This window comes from Pezoporus wallicus, unplaced genomic scaffold, assembly GCF_028554395.1.
Source record: "Pezoporus wallicus isolate ANWC-B61680 ecotype Strahan unplaced genomic scaffold, APGP_CSIRO_Pwel_v1 contig_3058, whole genome shotgun sequence".
NCBI classification, from domain to species: domain Eukaryota; kingdom Metazoa; phylum Chordata; class Aves; order Psittaciformes; family Psittacidae; genus Pezoporus; species Pezoporus wallicus.
Genome location: NW_026641153.1, coordinates 296568 through 312365, shown reverse-complemented (window position 1 = coordinate 312365; position 15798 = coordinate 296568). Strand labels below are relative to the sequence as shown.

General features: G+C 42.5%; 1 protein-coding gene across 2 annotated transcripts in view; it reads right to left on the bottom strand.

Moving 5' to 3' along the window:
* Positions 1-9583: 9583 nt before the first annotated feature.
* Positions 9584-15798, bottom strand: part of RSBN1L (round spermatid basic protein 1 like) — a 52797-nt gene continuing 46582 nt past the window's right edge. For both annotated transcript variants that reach the window (XM_057422414.1, XM_057422415.1), the window contains 3 exons: positions 14833-15000; positions 10773-10881; positions 9584-10679 (listed from right to left, as the gene is read on the bottom strand). In XM_057422414.1, the coding sequence (XP_057278397.1) occupies positions 10023-10679; positions 10773-10881; positions 14833-15000 (934 nt within the window). In that variant the 3' untranslated portion in view covers positions 9584-10022. The remainder of the gene's footprint in view (positions 10680-10772; positions 10882-14832; positions 15001-15798) is intronic.

Sequence of the window (15798 nt, the reverse complement as noted above, 5' to 3'; positions counted from 1 at the left end):
AAGCTGCTGAAATAGACAATAACCAGTCTGTTGACCTGGGAGAAAAGTCAGTGATGAACTGTGCCAGCAGGAGGGAGGGAGGCAATGGTGACTGTGTTTCCAAGGGAGAAATCCCCAGTGCTGCAAGAGAAAGGAGCTGCAGGTGAGCTCAGTGATGCCTCTGCACCCACAGGAAAGGGTACTGCAGCAGGGAAGATGGTTTTAATGGTCTCGTACTGAATCTCTGTGGTGAAGCCTTTGGTTTTCTGGAGTACTGGCAAACTTGGGTGTAAGTGAACTTTTCTAAATAACAAATGCCATAATGGAACCAGGAGCATATTCTGTGGACTGAGAGCGCTGTTCCAGGAGCTGTGAGAACACCAAATTCAGATGTAAAGGTTGCCTAGGACATAGGAACATGCCTGCTGCTGATACTGATCCATTTACAGCTCCCAGGTACAAAAGAATGTCTAGTGAATGAAAAGAACCCAGGAAAAACAATGTGAGGTAACTGGAGGTGACCAGATCACAGTGTCACCAATAAAATATTCATTATGTACATTCAACTGAACTTGTACTGTAAAAAAAAAAAAAGAAACAGCTTCCTGTTCAGTCACACAGATGGGGCACAAATAAAGGGGAACCATGTTGTCAGATTGCTGAGAGGGCTTTAGCCCAGGAACCAGGCTGCTCCAGGCTAAGGCAATGGCACTAAATTCAGAACATCAGCTCACAAAAGGTCTTCAGAAAGAATTTAAGTCACAATTGCTCCAGATCCATGACTGCCCCACTATGCTAAAAGAGGAATCAAGGAATGAAAACAGTCTGTAGCTGTTAAAACAATTGCTAAATATTTATAACCCCTTTATTATAGTAAAAATAATGCATCACCTTTAAACAGATCCATGTATCAGCCTGCGTTTATAAATGTGCTGTGATTCATGGAGAGCTGAAACTACCCTTTAGAAATCTCTTTTCCTTTCAGTGCCTGTCAGGAAGTTGTTTTTTGGGGAGGGTTATCTGTGCCCTGCTTTCATTCTGAAATACACGTAATGGGAGGATCCTCTCAGGGTCTGAGAAGCTTTCTGCCTGCTTGCATGGTGTCCTGCTCCCGTCACTGCTGCTGTGATTGCTCAGGTTAAAACTCTGCTTGAGATTAGGATTAGCTGTGGCAAGGAGGGGTGAGCATTCATCTTGGCATGAGCTCTGGGCCTGCTGAATGTAGGGAAAGCAAGAGCAAGCAGGCATCTACGCATAGGAGATAGAATCATAGAATAGTTAGGGTTGGAAAGGACTTTTAGATCATCTAGTTCCAACCCCCCTGCCGTGGGCAGGGACAACTCACACTAAACCATATCACCCAAGGCCTTGTCCAACCTGGTCTTGAACACTGCCAGGTATGGAGCATTCACAACCTCCCTGGGCAACCCATTCCAGTGCCTCACCACCCTAACAGGAAAGAATTTCCTCCTTATATCCAACCTAAATGATGAGATGTGGGTATATACGTGCATGTGTATGTATGCTGCAGAGAACACACTTCATTGATGCAGCCAATGTAAGTCTCTTCAGCAGATTTTCTGTCAAATAGAAGCTGGGGTTGCTGAGCTTCCTGGGATGCAATCCTCCACAGCAGACAAGCTAGAGCTCAGGTAGAATTCTTACTGGCTGCTTTAAAATGTATGGAGAAGAGTGTCTAAAGACCTACCTCCAATTTAGGTAAACTTCTATGAACCACTTATCAAACACTGATGGAAACATATAACAAGCATTTAAGCACTTTAGACAATACATATATATATACACAGACACACACCTCTTTTTGGTGTATTGCAGCACCAACATAAACCTGAGTACCCATTGTCTTTCCCTACCTGAGGATCATCAGAAGAAAGAGGAAAAGGCACTGTTCACACACAGCCAGGGAACCCCATGCTGCTCAGAGGAGCAGAGCCACTTCCCTCAGTTGGTGGTGTTAACATGTCACTGTAACATCACAAATTATGGAAGGATAAAAAATACCCTCATTAGGATTTGGTCTGTGATTAGCAAGATGGGCCACAAATGGTGGCTCTGCCCCCTTAATAAACCCCCTTTGTGCCACAGATGTAACAATTATCTGAAAGTTTGGCATCTCTAATTAAATACAATTGAACACAGTTGCTCCAAATCCTCTTTTAATCGCTGATGAACAATTGATGAACAATTTCAGTGTTTTGGTTGTGGATTTGTTTTTTTCATTTGAAACATTTACAAACCTTGAAATAAATGACAGATTTGGAAGGCTGCAGCAGACAGTTCTGGTGTCCTGCCGGTCACATGCAGACTGGTTTCCTTTAGCACAGGGTGTTTTTAGGACACAGCCATCTGCAAGTGCTCAACTTTGCTTGCAGGATCCTCATCCTTACAGAGATGCTTCAGCAAAAGCAGTATTTGTACCAGATTTAACTGACCTAACCTCTGCTGATGCCTTTGTACACACAGTCTTGCTCTTCTGCAATGTCTCACTCAAAAGGATGTACAATACAAAGCATGCTGTAGTGCACTGTGACCTTTCCAGAAGCTGCTGCAGGAATTCCCTCTGTTCACAACTACCCTGTTCGCAAAGGCACCGCTGACAGCTGAGATGGAACGAGCTCTCCTCACACTTTGTTTGAGACTGATCTGCTGATCTCCGTTGATCAGAACAGAAAAGGTGAAAAGCAGATGTGACACAGCTGGCAGGGAAAAGGGATGGCAGGGAAAAGGGAAGTGGATGCCAGTGGCTCACCCTGACTTGTGAGACACAGGCAGAAGGGAACTACAGCCCAAGTACCAGCACCCGGATGAACACTCACCCCAGGTATTTGTGGCAGCTGATGCGGGGTGTGGAGGGATTGCTCTGCCTTCAGCAGCTGCGCTTGACAGTGCACTTCAAAGCTTGCAGTTCTGAAATGAGACTGCAAGTATTTACTGTGTAGTGCTGTTATATATATTATATACATAATATATATAGAAAGATGATATACATATTGTATATGGAGATTTATGTTCCGCACCATTTTCCTTCAAATCATTTATACAAGCTGGAACACTGCAGCATACTTTGTAGGAGAGTATCTACTTCTGTCTGATAAAGGAAAATAATCAATGCACATGTGTGAAAGATCAAGAAACTTAAATGTTCAATTACCTATTCACATGGCTGTTCTTGATTTGTCACCATTTTAGAACGGGACAAATCAAGAACAGGTTTTCTGTTCTTTTTCTACTTGAAAAATACCATTACATGACATACACTTCCCCACCTTGAACCTGAATGTACCAGAGACATGTGTACAGACACCCCAAATGCACTGCTCGGCACAGGTGACAGTGTTACAAGATAGGCCAGCACAGGACTAAGTAAGAGACGGAAGCAGTGTTATTGTCTGACATACACACAGTAGTACAGAAACAAAACCTTGGAGTGACCTCGTGGAAGTTTCCGTGTTTGCTCAGTTTAGAAGTTGGGTGACACAAAGGTTCTGATCAAAGTGACTTTCATGAGACTCCCAGACACCCAGAATTGAACCAACATCCAGTGTTACCTATTTTAACACCACTATCCTTTGGGAACAAATACCATAGTTTGCAGTAACAAAGCTCCTGAGTAACTGCATCCTAAGAAATAAGTTCTTTGCATTTATTAGCACAGAAAGCAAAGCATGAGCATGTAACACATAACACTTTTTAACTGAGACTGAGGTAAAAATAACTCTGCTGAACTGGAAAAAATAATGTTTGTACCCTTTCATTGTACCTTTATGGTTTTTAGGTTTGGATGCAGTTAGTCTTCCACGTGATCCTTCAGACCTGGACAGGCCCAGCTATAGACTCACTGCTGAAAGCACTGGGCTATGCAGCCTAAGGCAACGTAAGGAACCCCTGCAGCTGGACCTCTACAGTGCCATCCACTATCAGTTCAACATTTTCTCCTCGGGCTTGTACAGAAGGTGGATGAAGAGTAAAGAATCTGCAACTCAGTCCAGCTGTTTCCTTCAGTCTGCCTTTTCCAACAAACCCAAACTCACAAGCAGGCAAGCATAAGAGAAGTTAATGCAGCACAGAACAGCAGTGTGAGTGCAAGAAGCAAAGAATAAATGAGACCCCAAGCTGAGTTTATCAGTATGAGTTTTTATCTCAGTGTTACTTATGAAGTTTGTAAAGAAATCACTTCTCAATTATGCTTTTTAGTCTAAATAATTCATTTCTGTGATTACAAAAGCTGTCGCTGCATTGACTAGACAGACAAGTCCCTGAGTGTCCCTGCACACTCAGAATACAGCTTTAGCAGTTTTGACTTAGTTACACTAGTCTTCCGCACACAGGTCTCATTCTCTTGAAACACCTGGGGAACAGCTTTCTCAACCAACTGCCCTGTTTTGTCTCAACACAACCAGAATAAAACTGCCACAGAAAGTATCATCTTTAAAACAGAGGCCTAAGCTGCACCAAACATTGCAACTTACATAGCAGTGAGCTGGAAATTAACGGGTGAAAGAAAATATAAGTGTTACTGAAAAATCAAACTTGATGAAAATAGAATTTTAAACTGCTGCTTTAATCAATGTTTGTATCAGATTATCATAACTGTACACCAAATATTAAAGGACTATTTAGTACTAACACCCTCATCAGTAGGCTCATCTATCAGCATGACCAGGACACAAGGAGATTGGTGTTTAGCCAGCACTGGAGTACAGCATAGCTCCAAGGCAAAGGAAATACGAGCATCATGGCACAGAGCAAAACAGCGGTTGGAATATAATACACCAAATCTGCAAAGTCAGTATCCCTGATGGTTCTAATCCAAACTGAAACCCAGAAACGGTGAAGTTAATCACAGCTTCTGCACAGAACACTGAATGTGCATTTCTAAGAGTAATGAAATGAGTTACGGGAATCAGTTTCCCAAATTCTCCCATATATGCTGCAAATTCAGTGGGATCTGCACAAAATATCAGTATCACCTATTACACAGTTTTTAAAGTGCATTTCATCCATTTGGGAAAGGAATTAAATACCAGTGGGACACAGCGACTCACAACCAGAGAAAACATTCCCATCAGCGTCGTTCACAGCGAAGCAGGGGTCAGGGGAAATCCAGCCTTCCCCTTTCCAGCTTGTGCACATGCACCTAAAGACAAGGTTCTCCACACAGCTTGAGAAGCCCCCAAAGTCCTTTTCTCTCTTGATCACAGCTGTACAGTTTTCATCCGGGTGGGGTCTGGTGGTAGTCCACCATTTCACAACACTGTACTTTGCCAATCAGCGTGGAGAAAACATGGATTTATTTCAGTCAATTCAGCTTCCTCAGTCACATGCACATATGAGAGAACAGTCATTCTGAACAGTGAGTACCAGAGTCCTGTGTTTCTTGGAAGACTTATTCAATTTTCCAAATCTGCAATATTCAGATCTGTTTCACAGCATTCCACTATTTCACGTTTCCATTTCCTATGTAATTTGCAATAGCAACTTATTTACTGTGCACATGTGTATCTGCTTAAAAATCAATTTTATTTATCACCAAGGAATTCTTTCACAGATTAATACTCAAATCTTCACCCTCTGAAATAATACTTTATTTCTAATACTAGATAGAATTAATATCTCAGTTAAAGAAGTATTGAAATATTCACTATAGTAACAAGGAAGGGAAAGTCTGCATGCCGGCAGTACCTGTAAGGAAAATGCTGTTTCAGAGCCAATTTGCAGGCATCGGGGAAGGGGGTGGGGGGGGTGACACAACACTGAGTAACACTTGTATATAACACATGAAGTCAGTTGCAAGTGAAATGCAAAAGATCCAGTAAGTTAAAAAACAAAGGAAAAGTAGCTACCACCTTGAAAGCTACCGGTAGTGACAGTACAATGCAACTCTTTGCTACCACAAGCACGGTACCAGTATCTAGGAGAACAAGGCTACGCTTCTGCACACCACATGGGTGATGGAACAGGGCTGAGAATACACCATGTCGGTACCGGGAAGGGCCGGCATTGGCCTTGAGCAGAGCTTTCCAGTCTGCAGAACAACAAGAGACACAACTACAATACTGGAGACTTCAGCCCAACTAACAGGAAGGGTCAGGTAAGAGCTGAAATCCAGGGAGGGGGGAAAAAGCAATAAGCAAAGACTAGTTTCAGTACATCAGGAACATGAAAGATTTATTGCTGAAGCAAAAGTGTGAATACGAAGTTGCACGCGGCAGGAAGGGACCGCTGGAAACCAAAGCGAGACCTTTGGCCAACTAATGAACAATTTGGGAGCTGAAACCCTCATGAAAGGTGCTCCCCTCTGAACGAGAGCCACAGCAGAACAAACATAACACAGGCAGAGGACAAAAAATGCTCTAATTTTAATCTCTTTTTTTTTCCCAAACAAGCAAAGTAAGCATCACCCTGACACAGCCAGTCAGCCCAGACTGATGATGTCTTGGAGTGCAGAGGGAGTTCTGAGAGATACTGGTAATTCTGCCCGTATCGTTCATAGAATCGTTAGGGTTGGAAAGGACCTTAAGATCATCAAGTTCCAACCCCCCTGCAATGGGCAGGGACACCTCACACTAAACCGTGTCACCAAAGGCCTTGTCCAACCTGGTCTTGAACCCTGCCAGGGATGGAGCATTCACAACCTCCCTGGGCAACCCATTCCAGTGCCTCACCACCCTAACAGGAAAGGGTTTCCTCCTTATATCCAATCTAAACTTCCCCTGTTTAAGTTTGAACCCGTTACCCCTTGTCCTATCACTACAGCCCCTAATGAAGAGTCCGTCCCTCCCCAGCATCCCTATAGGCCCCCTTCAGATACTGGAAGGCTGCTATGAGGTCTCCACGCAGTGTTCTCTTCTGCAGGCTCAACAGCCCCAACTTTCTCAGCCTATCTTCATACGGGAGGTGCTCCAGTCCCCTGATCATCCTCGTGACCCTTCTCTGGACTTGTTCCAGCAGTTCCATGTCCTTTTTATGTTGAAGACACCAGAACTGCACACAATACTCCAAGTGAGGTCTCACAAGAGCAGAGTAGAGGGGCAGGATCACCTCCTTTGACCTGCTGGTCACGCTCCTTTTGATGCAGCCCAGGATACGGTTGGCTTTCTGGGCTGCGAGCATACACTGAAGTCGGCTCATGTTCATTTTCTCATGAACCAACACCCCCAAGTCCTTCTCCGCAGGGCTGCTCTGAATCTCTTCACTGCCCAACCTGTAGCTGTGCTTGGGATTGCTCCCACCCAGGTGTAGGACCTTGCACTTGGCATGGTTAAACCTCATGAGGTTGGCATCAGCCCACCTCACAAGTGTGTCAAGGTCCCTCTGGATATTGTCCGCAAGGAATTCTGTTTAAAAATGAGGCTCTGGCCTGTCTCAAAAATCACAGAGGATGCACAGAAAATGGAAAAGCTTCCACTTTTGTGTGAATCTGAAATCCCTCTGGTTTAATCTTAAGATTCTAAAAGTGATAAAAAGGAAGAACCAAGCCATACCTGAGCAGAAGCTCGAGGCCATCACTGGCCAAGACCACGAAACGGGTCTTCAAAAGGAAAAAAAGTTCTGCTCTCAAGTGTAAAACTGGGTTTGCTAAACCATTTTCAAAGATGGATTGATTTTCAGTCTGGGCAGGGTGTGTGATGCAGGAAGCTGCTGTCAGAGGTGGGCACACTTCACTAAAATCTGACATCTAAAAAAGGACTTGAATCAGAATGAACAATAGCATAAAATCACAGGGAAGATTTTAAGTAAACTAAATAAGGTTTTGTTGTTGGGGTGTTGAAGCAGTATCTGGCAAGGCTGGTTTTGATAAAGATGGAGCCTTCAGCTATCCCACTCAGTGCAAACTACAACCTGCAGCTCTCCTCTCTCACGGCTCTCCAATGACTGGCACAGAGAAGAGGAACAGAAAGCTACGTAACTGTGTATGGATGTTCATTAAACCAAAGAGATTATGGGTGGAAGCTTCCAGATAATCCACAAAACACAGAGGGAGCTGAGCCCACGTTTCTACTATCAGGAAGGCTCAAACTCTTGAAGCAGTGAATTTTTCAAATCAGAATCTGCTCGAGTAATAACTTGCCATGTCACACATGAACCGTTTGCTAATGGTGTGAGGGGAAAGCAAGATCCCTGAGGCTGTAAAACCGGTACTCATCTCTTAGCCAGTAGTAAAGAAATGAGCAGTGAGACTTAAGGACCTATGAGCCACATCACAGAGATTCATGTTGCTATTGCTTCTCTAATATGTAATTATGGCTATGGAGGAGTAACATTTAGCAATTCAAAAATGATTTAATTAATAATTCCTTGACAGACCTATTTCAGATTTAAACAGATCAGGGCACTCATCTGTCAAATGGCTGATTTTAGTGCCAGGCCTAAGTACACAGTAACACTTTGAAGTTTAACAACCTAGAACCAAAATGTTTGCAACAAAAGGGCCTTAGGTAGTTGAATTAGATATCACCTGGAAGTCACATTGTTCTATTGCTACAAATGAACCCAAAGTGATAACCAAGTGCATCAAAGGTTATAACCTGGGTAGGTAAAGGTTGTACAGCTTTTAGAGAGCTAGAGGAAAAATAAATTAAACCAAAAATAAAACATCAGAGCTGAGAGGGCACTGGAAATAACCACAGGCCTAGGATCTTCAGCTTTACATACTTAGTTGAAGGACAGGCTGTAGGGCAGTTTACTGCTATTCGTAGCTACCTGAAAAAGAAGTATCATTCAGATGTGTTTGAGCTATACACTAATATGTTACACAAAGAATTAAATAAGTTAAATTACAGAGGTTTTGCCATTACTACACCAGATGCTAGCTACCCTTGAAATCCTCTTCCCTCAGAACACAGCTTAAGAGAACTCAAGTGTCCCACAGGTGGGGAGAGAGGAAAACAGTTTTAATGTGGACATCACTGTTACTTTATTCATTAAACAACTCTTGCTTCCAGACTGGGACTTGAGAGGAATCCTCCTACTGGACACGTTGGCAACTATGCGTACTGCCTGGTGGTATCAGCACAGGGAGCAATTCAAATCCAAATGTGTCTCCAGGAATTACAGGTCACTACTAAAGACTGAAGCCTTTACAGCTTGGTGAGTAACCATTTAAATAATCTTTGTTGGTTTAATTTTAGTCAAATTAACTATTTGAAGGGGGATGTTGTTTTTAAGTTTTAAATGTGAAATGGAGCTGCCTTAACTGCGGCTGGAGCAGGGCAAAGAGGCAGGCACAGAAGGGAGCTTGCTCCCTTGCACCAGCTCCTCTAGAGAGGTGCACGCAGGTCCCGGAGCCCATGGGGTGTCCAACTGTCCTCACAACAGGGAAGGTCTTATCTCTGTTCCACATTAACATCTGATGCAGGAGTCTGGGGAGTGCCTCACTGAGCCCATGTGAAGGAAGGACTGGTTTTGTGTTCTGACTAACCTCAATTTACGGAGAATGCCTCAGCTCTACCTCAGTTTGCTACAGCTCCTCACCCCACAGCAGCGTGAGGGCATCCTATGCATTAGTGCAGGTAGAAACATAACCATTTAGAGAGGCAGTTGAACTGAATTGTTTTTTGCAGACCCAAAAATAAAACCAATCTGTTGTTATGAACCTTTATTAAGCGGCTCACATTTCAGTATAAATCACACTAAAAAGATCTTTAAAAAAGATATTTACACTACAGTGCTGACACATTTAAAATGAAAAAATTGGTATAAATAAGCTCTATGGAAAAGCCTGGAATTGTCAAAAAGAATTCTGGCTCATCTTACAAAAAATATATATGTTAAATGTCAGCTCTACTCTAAAACCTACAACTCAAAATTATTTAAAGACTTCTGTATGTTAAACCTGCAGTGTTTACAGTGCATCTGGCCCTAAGTGCTTTGATACTTCACAGTTATGGACAGGCACTGAGGAATGTTACAAAGCTACATAACTATTTTCTGTAACAGATGCGAAGGCAAGTCACAAACTTGCCTCACAGAATTTATGAATCATTAAGTTTAAAAAGGAATTTAAAACCATATATACAAATTTAGCACAAAAAATCATCCTCTCTTTGTCCATGCAGTTTTGGATATGATGAACTATGCTGTCTTGTATCATCTGGATGTATGTGACCTCCAGAGCATAACTTGCCTTGTAAGTCCTTGCTGCCAGGTTCAAATTTAGAATCCGTTTCCAACTTAAATGCCGTCAATTCAATGTGATCCAACCTAGTCTGAACAGTCTGGCCCCCGGCGTCATTGGGTGCCACTGTCTTTTCAGGCAGGTCGACATCCATGGGTTCTTCCTTTATTCGGTGAGAGGCAATAGGTTCGTGTTTTATCGGCATGAATTCCTGCTGCAGGTACTTTGTCTGGAGAGCAGCTGAGAATTTGGAGTCTTCGGAGGTATTTTTGCTCATTGTACAAATTCTGCTGTCAGTTTGAAGTCCAATAACCGAAGACTTGGGGTCTGCAGAGGTCCCTGCTTCAACTGTACTCGTATTTTGAGAGAGTTCTTCCTCTGAATGGTACAGCTTGAGCCGGATGTGCCAAGCCAAACTGCACACAGCTGAGACTGTCTTGAACTGGTGCACGACATTCCTTGGGATAAAATAAATGTCATTATCGAATAACTGAATTCTGGCGTATCGGATGCCTTCCCTTCGCAGCTGATTGAGTTTTGCATCATCAACCCACTGGACACACTGGAGGAACAAAGGGAAAGGAAGGAAAAAAAGGGGTGAAAACTCTGATTTAGCCTCACAGGATACCTGGTAAGCAGTGGCGAGCATGCTTACCTGTGAAAGCGGAGGCTCATGCAAATCTAATTGCATTCGCTGAACTACCTCCAAGAAGTCTTCAGCATGAAAACAAATTACATCTTTGGTTATACGAGGCTGCTCAGACCTACAGAAGAGTAAGAATTCCACAGTCAGAGCCTGAAACTAACACACTACAGAGAGTAACAAAGAAAATCTGCAAGGATAAGCAAATGATAAAAAGAACACAGCCTACATTTTGAAGGAAAAAAGATTGTCTAAAAAGGCTGATTCCCAAACACAACCTCATTAAACTGGTTTAACAAAGTAACCACATTTCTTTACAAGTGCAGTAAAAGCAGCAATGAAAGGTCAACAAGACTCACTACGTTTAGTTTTTATTTTCAACTGACCTCTGTCTGTCTTGAGGCAGAAAGACAGATGCTTCAGATACACTGGGCTTACTCTACCACCACTCTAACATGATATAACCATCAGGTACCTCAAAATATGCAGCAGTCTGACTAGTACTGTGGCAACCATTGCTTAGTATCTTTACCTCAAACACCTTGTTCAGAGTTAGCAGTAATGCTGTATCTACACTAGGCTGCCACAACACAAGTACGCAACAAACGCTGGCATCCTCTACAAAACATCCCTAAAGAATACAATCCTATTTGTGCTTACTAGAGAGCTACAGAAGAGCAAAATCTGAATTAGGGTTATTTTCCATATTCAAACTGTAGGAGAATTCACCTCTTGTCCTACATCTCCCCCACAGAAATGCCCAACATTCATATTGTTCCTCCAGAGACATTACCTAGAATTAGCTAACAAAAGGCAAAACCAGCTACAACCCTTACCACTTTCTGATCTAAAAGCCAAACTCACTTCTTCAATGGAAATACATAAAACTAAGCTCCATGTGTGTATTTCTGAGGGATGTTTAGGTTTTAAGGTTTTTTAAAAATGTGGTGATACAAAGATTCCATTTATATAGGATAAAGCTCATGTTGGAGTGGGTTTGCAAAGGAAATTTATCAGCCAAAAAGAGCCTGATGACTTTCCTCCTCCATCCAGTGCTGAGTCCTACTCAGGCTGACGGGAGTACACCACCTTCAGAACTGCACTCAGGCTGTGCTGAAAGGAACCATGAGCCACTGGGGTCCCCCCAACTCCTGCACACAGCCTAGGGACAGCCGACCCCTTGCCCTGCACCCCTCTGCCACCTCCACCCTGCCACACAGGGCCACAGCCTCAGATCTGCTGGGCCTGGGGCAGGAGCTGACACAGCAGAACAGCTCAATGCATTTCAGCATTTGTTAATGGATGTCCCAGCACTCTTATAAAAGCATGACGATAATCGATCTTTATATTTTTATATACATACATGCAGGGTTATTAATGTTCCACAAAGCAGGCAACGATGTGCAGTTTATTGGGTTTTTGAAGAGACATGTTTATTTTATTTGGGTCATGACCTCAATAAAGCAAAAAACAACCAGTCTGAGGCTATTTTTAGAGTCCCAGATCAACTACTGAAAGTATGCTAGGGAGAGTGTGCAAACCACATATTTTACTTTCAGTTTTACAGAGATTAAAATGACTCTCTATATTTTGGTCTATCTGCTCCTGAAGAGGATTCAAGCACTGAAAGCAAAAAGCTTACAGAAACATCTCTGATCGGTGGTGTAAAATGTAGCAGCTACATTCATCTTCTTTTTATAATGCAGATCTGTTTGGGTTTGTTGGTTGGGTTTGTTTTGGGGGTTTTTCTTAACACATCTACCTCTGGAGTTGACCGTATTTGTGAATGAAGTTAAGAATTAAAATAAATACAGAGAATATCAAGGCCAGGTTGGATGGGGCTTGGAGCAACCTGTTACAGTTAGTTGAAGGTGTCCATGCCCACGGCAGGGGGATTGGAACTGGATGGTTTTTACAGCTCCTTTCAACCTAAACCATTCTGTGATTCTATTAATATCTGCATACTAAAAGAAATTCAGTCCAAAGCAGTGTTTTCACAGCAGCGTCTACTGTGTTTTACACATTATACAGGACAAAGTATAGTTAATGACTGGTTTTAAATCATTCCTTTTTCAGTCCCTATATATACGTACAACAGCATGGGTTACCAACTGTGTTGCAATTCCGTCACAAAACGTGACATGCCTTTTGTAAATGTAACAGAGAAAACATTTTTGACATAATTTTGAATCCTGCATTTGCAGATTTGGTATTTAGCACAACTTTGAGATTATATTCTGTAAAACCTTAAGTTTAAAGGGTGTTGTGCTCCCCACCCCAAGCAAAACAGTAGCAGAATAGCTCAGTTCCATGTCCAAAACCTCATTAAATCCAAACAGAGCTATAAGATGACATCAGAAAACTCCTTTTAGAGCACTGCTGCAACTATTTATGACCATTTTTTTCCTTAACCTCATTCTTTAAAAGGACTGGACTCTTCTTGCTGTAACTTTTCAAAACACATTCAGGACTACAGGTTTAACCACAAACATTTCTAACCTAATGCATCAAATCTGGCAGTATATAACAAGTCTGGCAGTATATAAGAAATTCCTGTGATCATACAGAGAAGTACTAACAACTTCACACTCTGGAACACCAGCCTGAAAGCTGCTTGCTGAAGCACAGGACACAGGGGTTTCATTTTGCCAGTAGCAATGCTATGAAGTGCCTTTTGCTGTCCCTGTCACAACCCATACACATTTCCATGTAAAAATCTTCGAAGTTTCCCTGATTTAAAATTTCACTGGCATTTCATGAGTTCTAAAGCATACTTGGTATCACTGCAAAAGTGATACACTAAGGCATTAGGTAATCAGCATGATCACGGCACCAGTGTTTACCACATTCCAATGCAGTGCAGCACTGGAATCTTGAGATGAAGGTTTAGGATGAGAATGGGCAGTTCTCACTAAGATCTGAATTACTATCAATTTAAACTGCTATTAATTTCCACAGGCATGCAAGTTTGGGGAGTGGCATTTTGTTTGGTTTGTTTTTTTTTTTTTTACTTCTTTAGATAAAGCTTTGAGTCTTTCTCATATGTGCAAAGGGTATCAAAATACTCAGATTACACAGAATCTCAGCTCTTGCCCTGCTGCCCCTACTTACTCTTAATTCACTCCAGTTTCTCACAGTCAGAGCAACCAGGAAATTAAGGCTCCAGCTATCATCAACCTGAAGAAGAACACAGCTCCAAATCTCAGAGCCCAAAAAAACAAACACACTAACATCTAACAATCCAGTTCTTCCCCAACAGCAATTATTCCATTTTATATTTCCCTGAACTCATGGCAAGTAACACAAATTTGCATCTTTGCACCCAAAGGGAATTCACTCTTCTAATCTCTAGACAAACAGCAAAAGGTGTTTCTACTGTTCACATATGCAAAGGTAACCTTCAGAACTAAGGTCATTCTCCCAAACCTAGGCCAGAAGATCCTGAAAAATGCTTCTTAGATCTGGGCCAGGAAGCCCATATGATTATGGGCTTTTTATTTGACTAAAAAGTAAACAGCTTCAAATAAGATACATTCACTTCCTGAATCTTATTTGGGAATTCCAAAGACAGACACCAAAGAGTATCATATAACCTCCAACAGGATTATTCCTTATTCATAAATAAATCAGGATTGTAACAGCCATGACTTTGAAGCAGCAGCATAAAAATTCTGCTCGTTTCCAGACAACACAAAGAACTGCCCCAAGGTCTTCCTGTGCACCTCTGAGGCAGAAACTTGAGTTAGTCCTTATGCACTACTTAAAGCAAAACAAGGTGTGATGCATTTTTACACCTAACATTAACTCTGTTACAGCAACCCTATTATAGCTGTAAACTGTCACTGCAAGGCACCTTTCTCCTTTCAACCCCACAGCAATGCTGTATGCAGTCTAGCAGTGGGCAGACAATCACATCTAGTGCACAGAGATAGGAGTAAGAAAAGAAGTCTGGTATCTACTAAATCTTCATTAAATCCCTAATACTAGATTACCTGTTCCTTCCACCAATTATAAATGGAAACTGAGGCAGATATTTTTCAAACACCTCAAGTGGAAGTCAATCACCGCTTACCACTCTCCACAGTGCACAGCCTTCAACACTCCCACAGCAGCTGTAGTCTGTCGTTCAAAACCTTGTCCTATGTGATCTGCATGGGCTCGTGTCCGGTCTTCAAATAGCATTTCACGGGGTTCACTGGTTCGAGGTAGGTACTGCAAGTTTTTTATTTCATTGGTAGTTCTGTATTAGAAAAACAGCATTAGTAATATAGAAATAGCTCTTAGTTACCTAATGTCTACCACAGCTAACAGGATTAGTTTTCTCCCTTCAGTGAGAACATACAGTCAAATGAATAAGACAGTAACACTCAGGACAAATTCCAAACGTAATGAGCTATGCAAAAAATGAGAATACCTATGCAATTAAAGAAGAAAACGCCAAACAAAAATAACACCACCACAGTGTCAGGCCCTGAGTGCTCTAAAAGACCCCAATGACAGAGCAACCCCACCTGCAGTCTCCACCTACCAACCCAGCCACAGAGACCAGGAGCTCTATTTAAGCCATACTGCAGGAGCACCAGTCTGGACCTTAGCCACAGACATGCTGTCCCACAGACTTGCTTCCCACCTCAGGACACCTTTGCCATGACAGAGCTCTCTGGCCATCACTGGACCTGATCCTCACTGGCAGACTGACTTCCTGGTTTGACTTCCCATCACCAGACCTGCCCCATCACCACACTCTTCCCTGATGCACTCACTGGAGGCTGGACTGAACTTGGTCCCCAAGCCCCACATCTGCCCTACCAGGCTCTACTGTGAGCACAGCCCCTGGCAGAGAACTGCTGGCCTCTGCTGCTTCTTGACTAGGAGATACACGTTTCAATTCCCCCTGAAGTCTTTCTTCATCATTCATGTTTCTACCAAACTGCTGGGAAATGCGTATGGATATTAAGTTCCATGTTGCAGAACTGGGAGTGAGGAACAGCAAAAAGTTATTTCTTCAGGGTTTAATGGAAGTGAAGGACATGCTGCA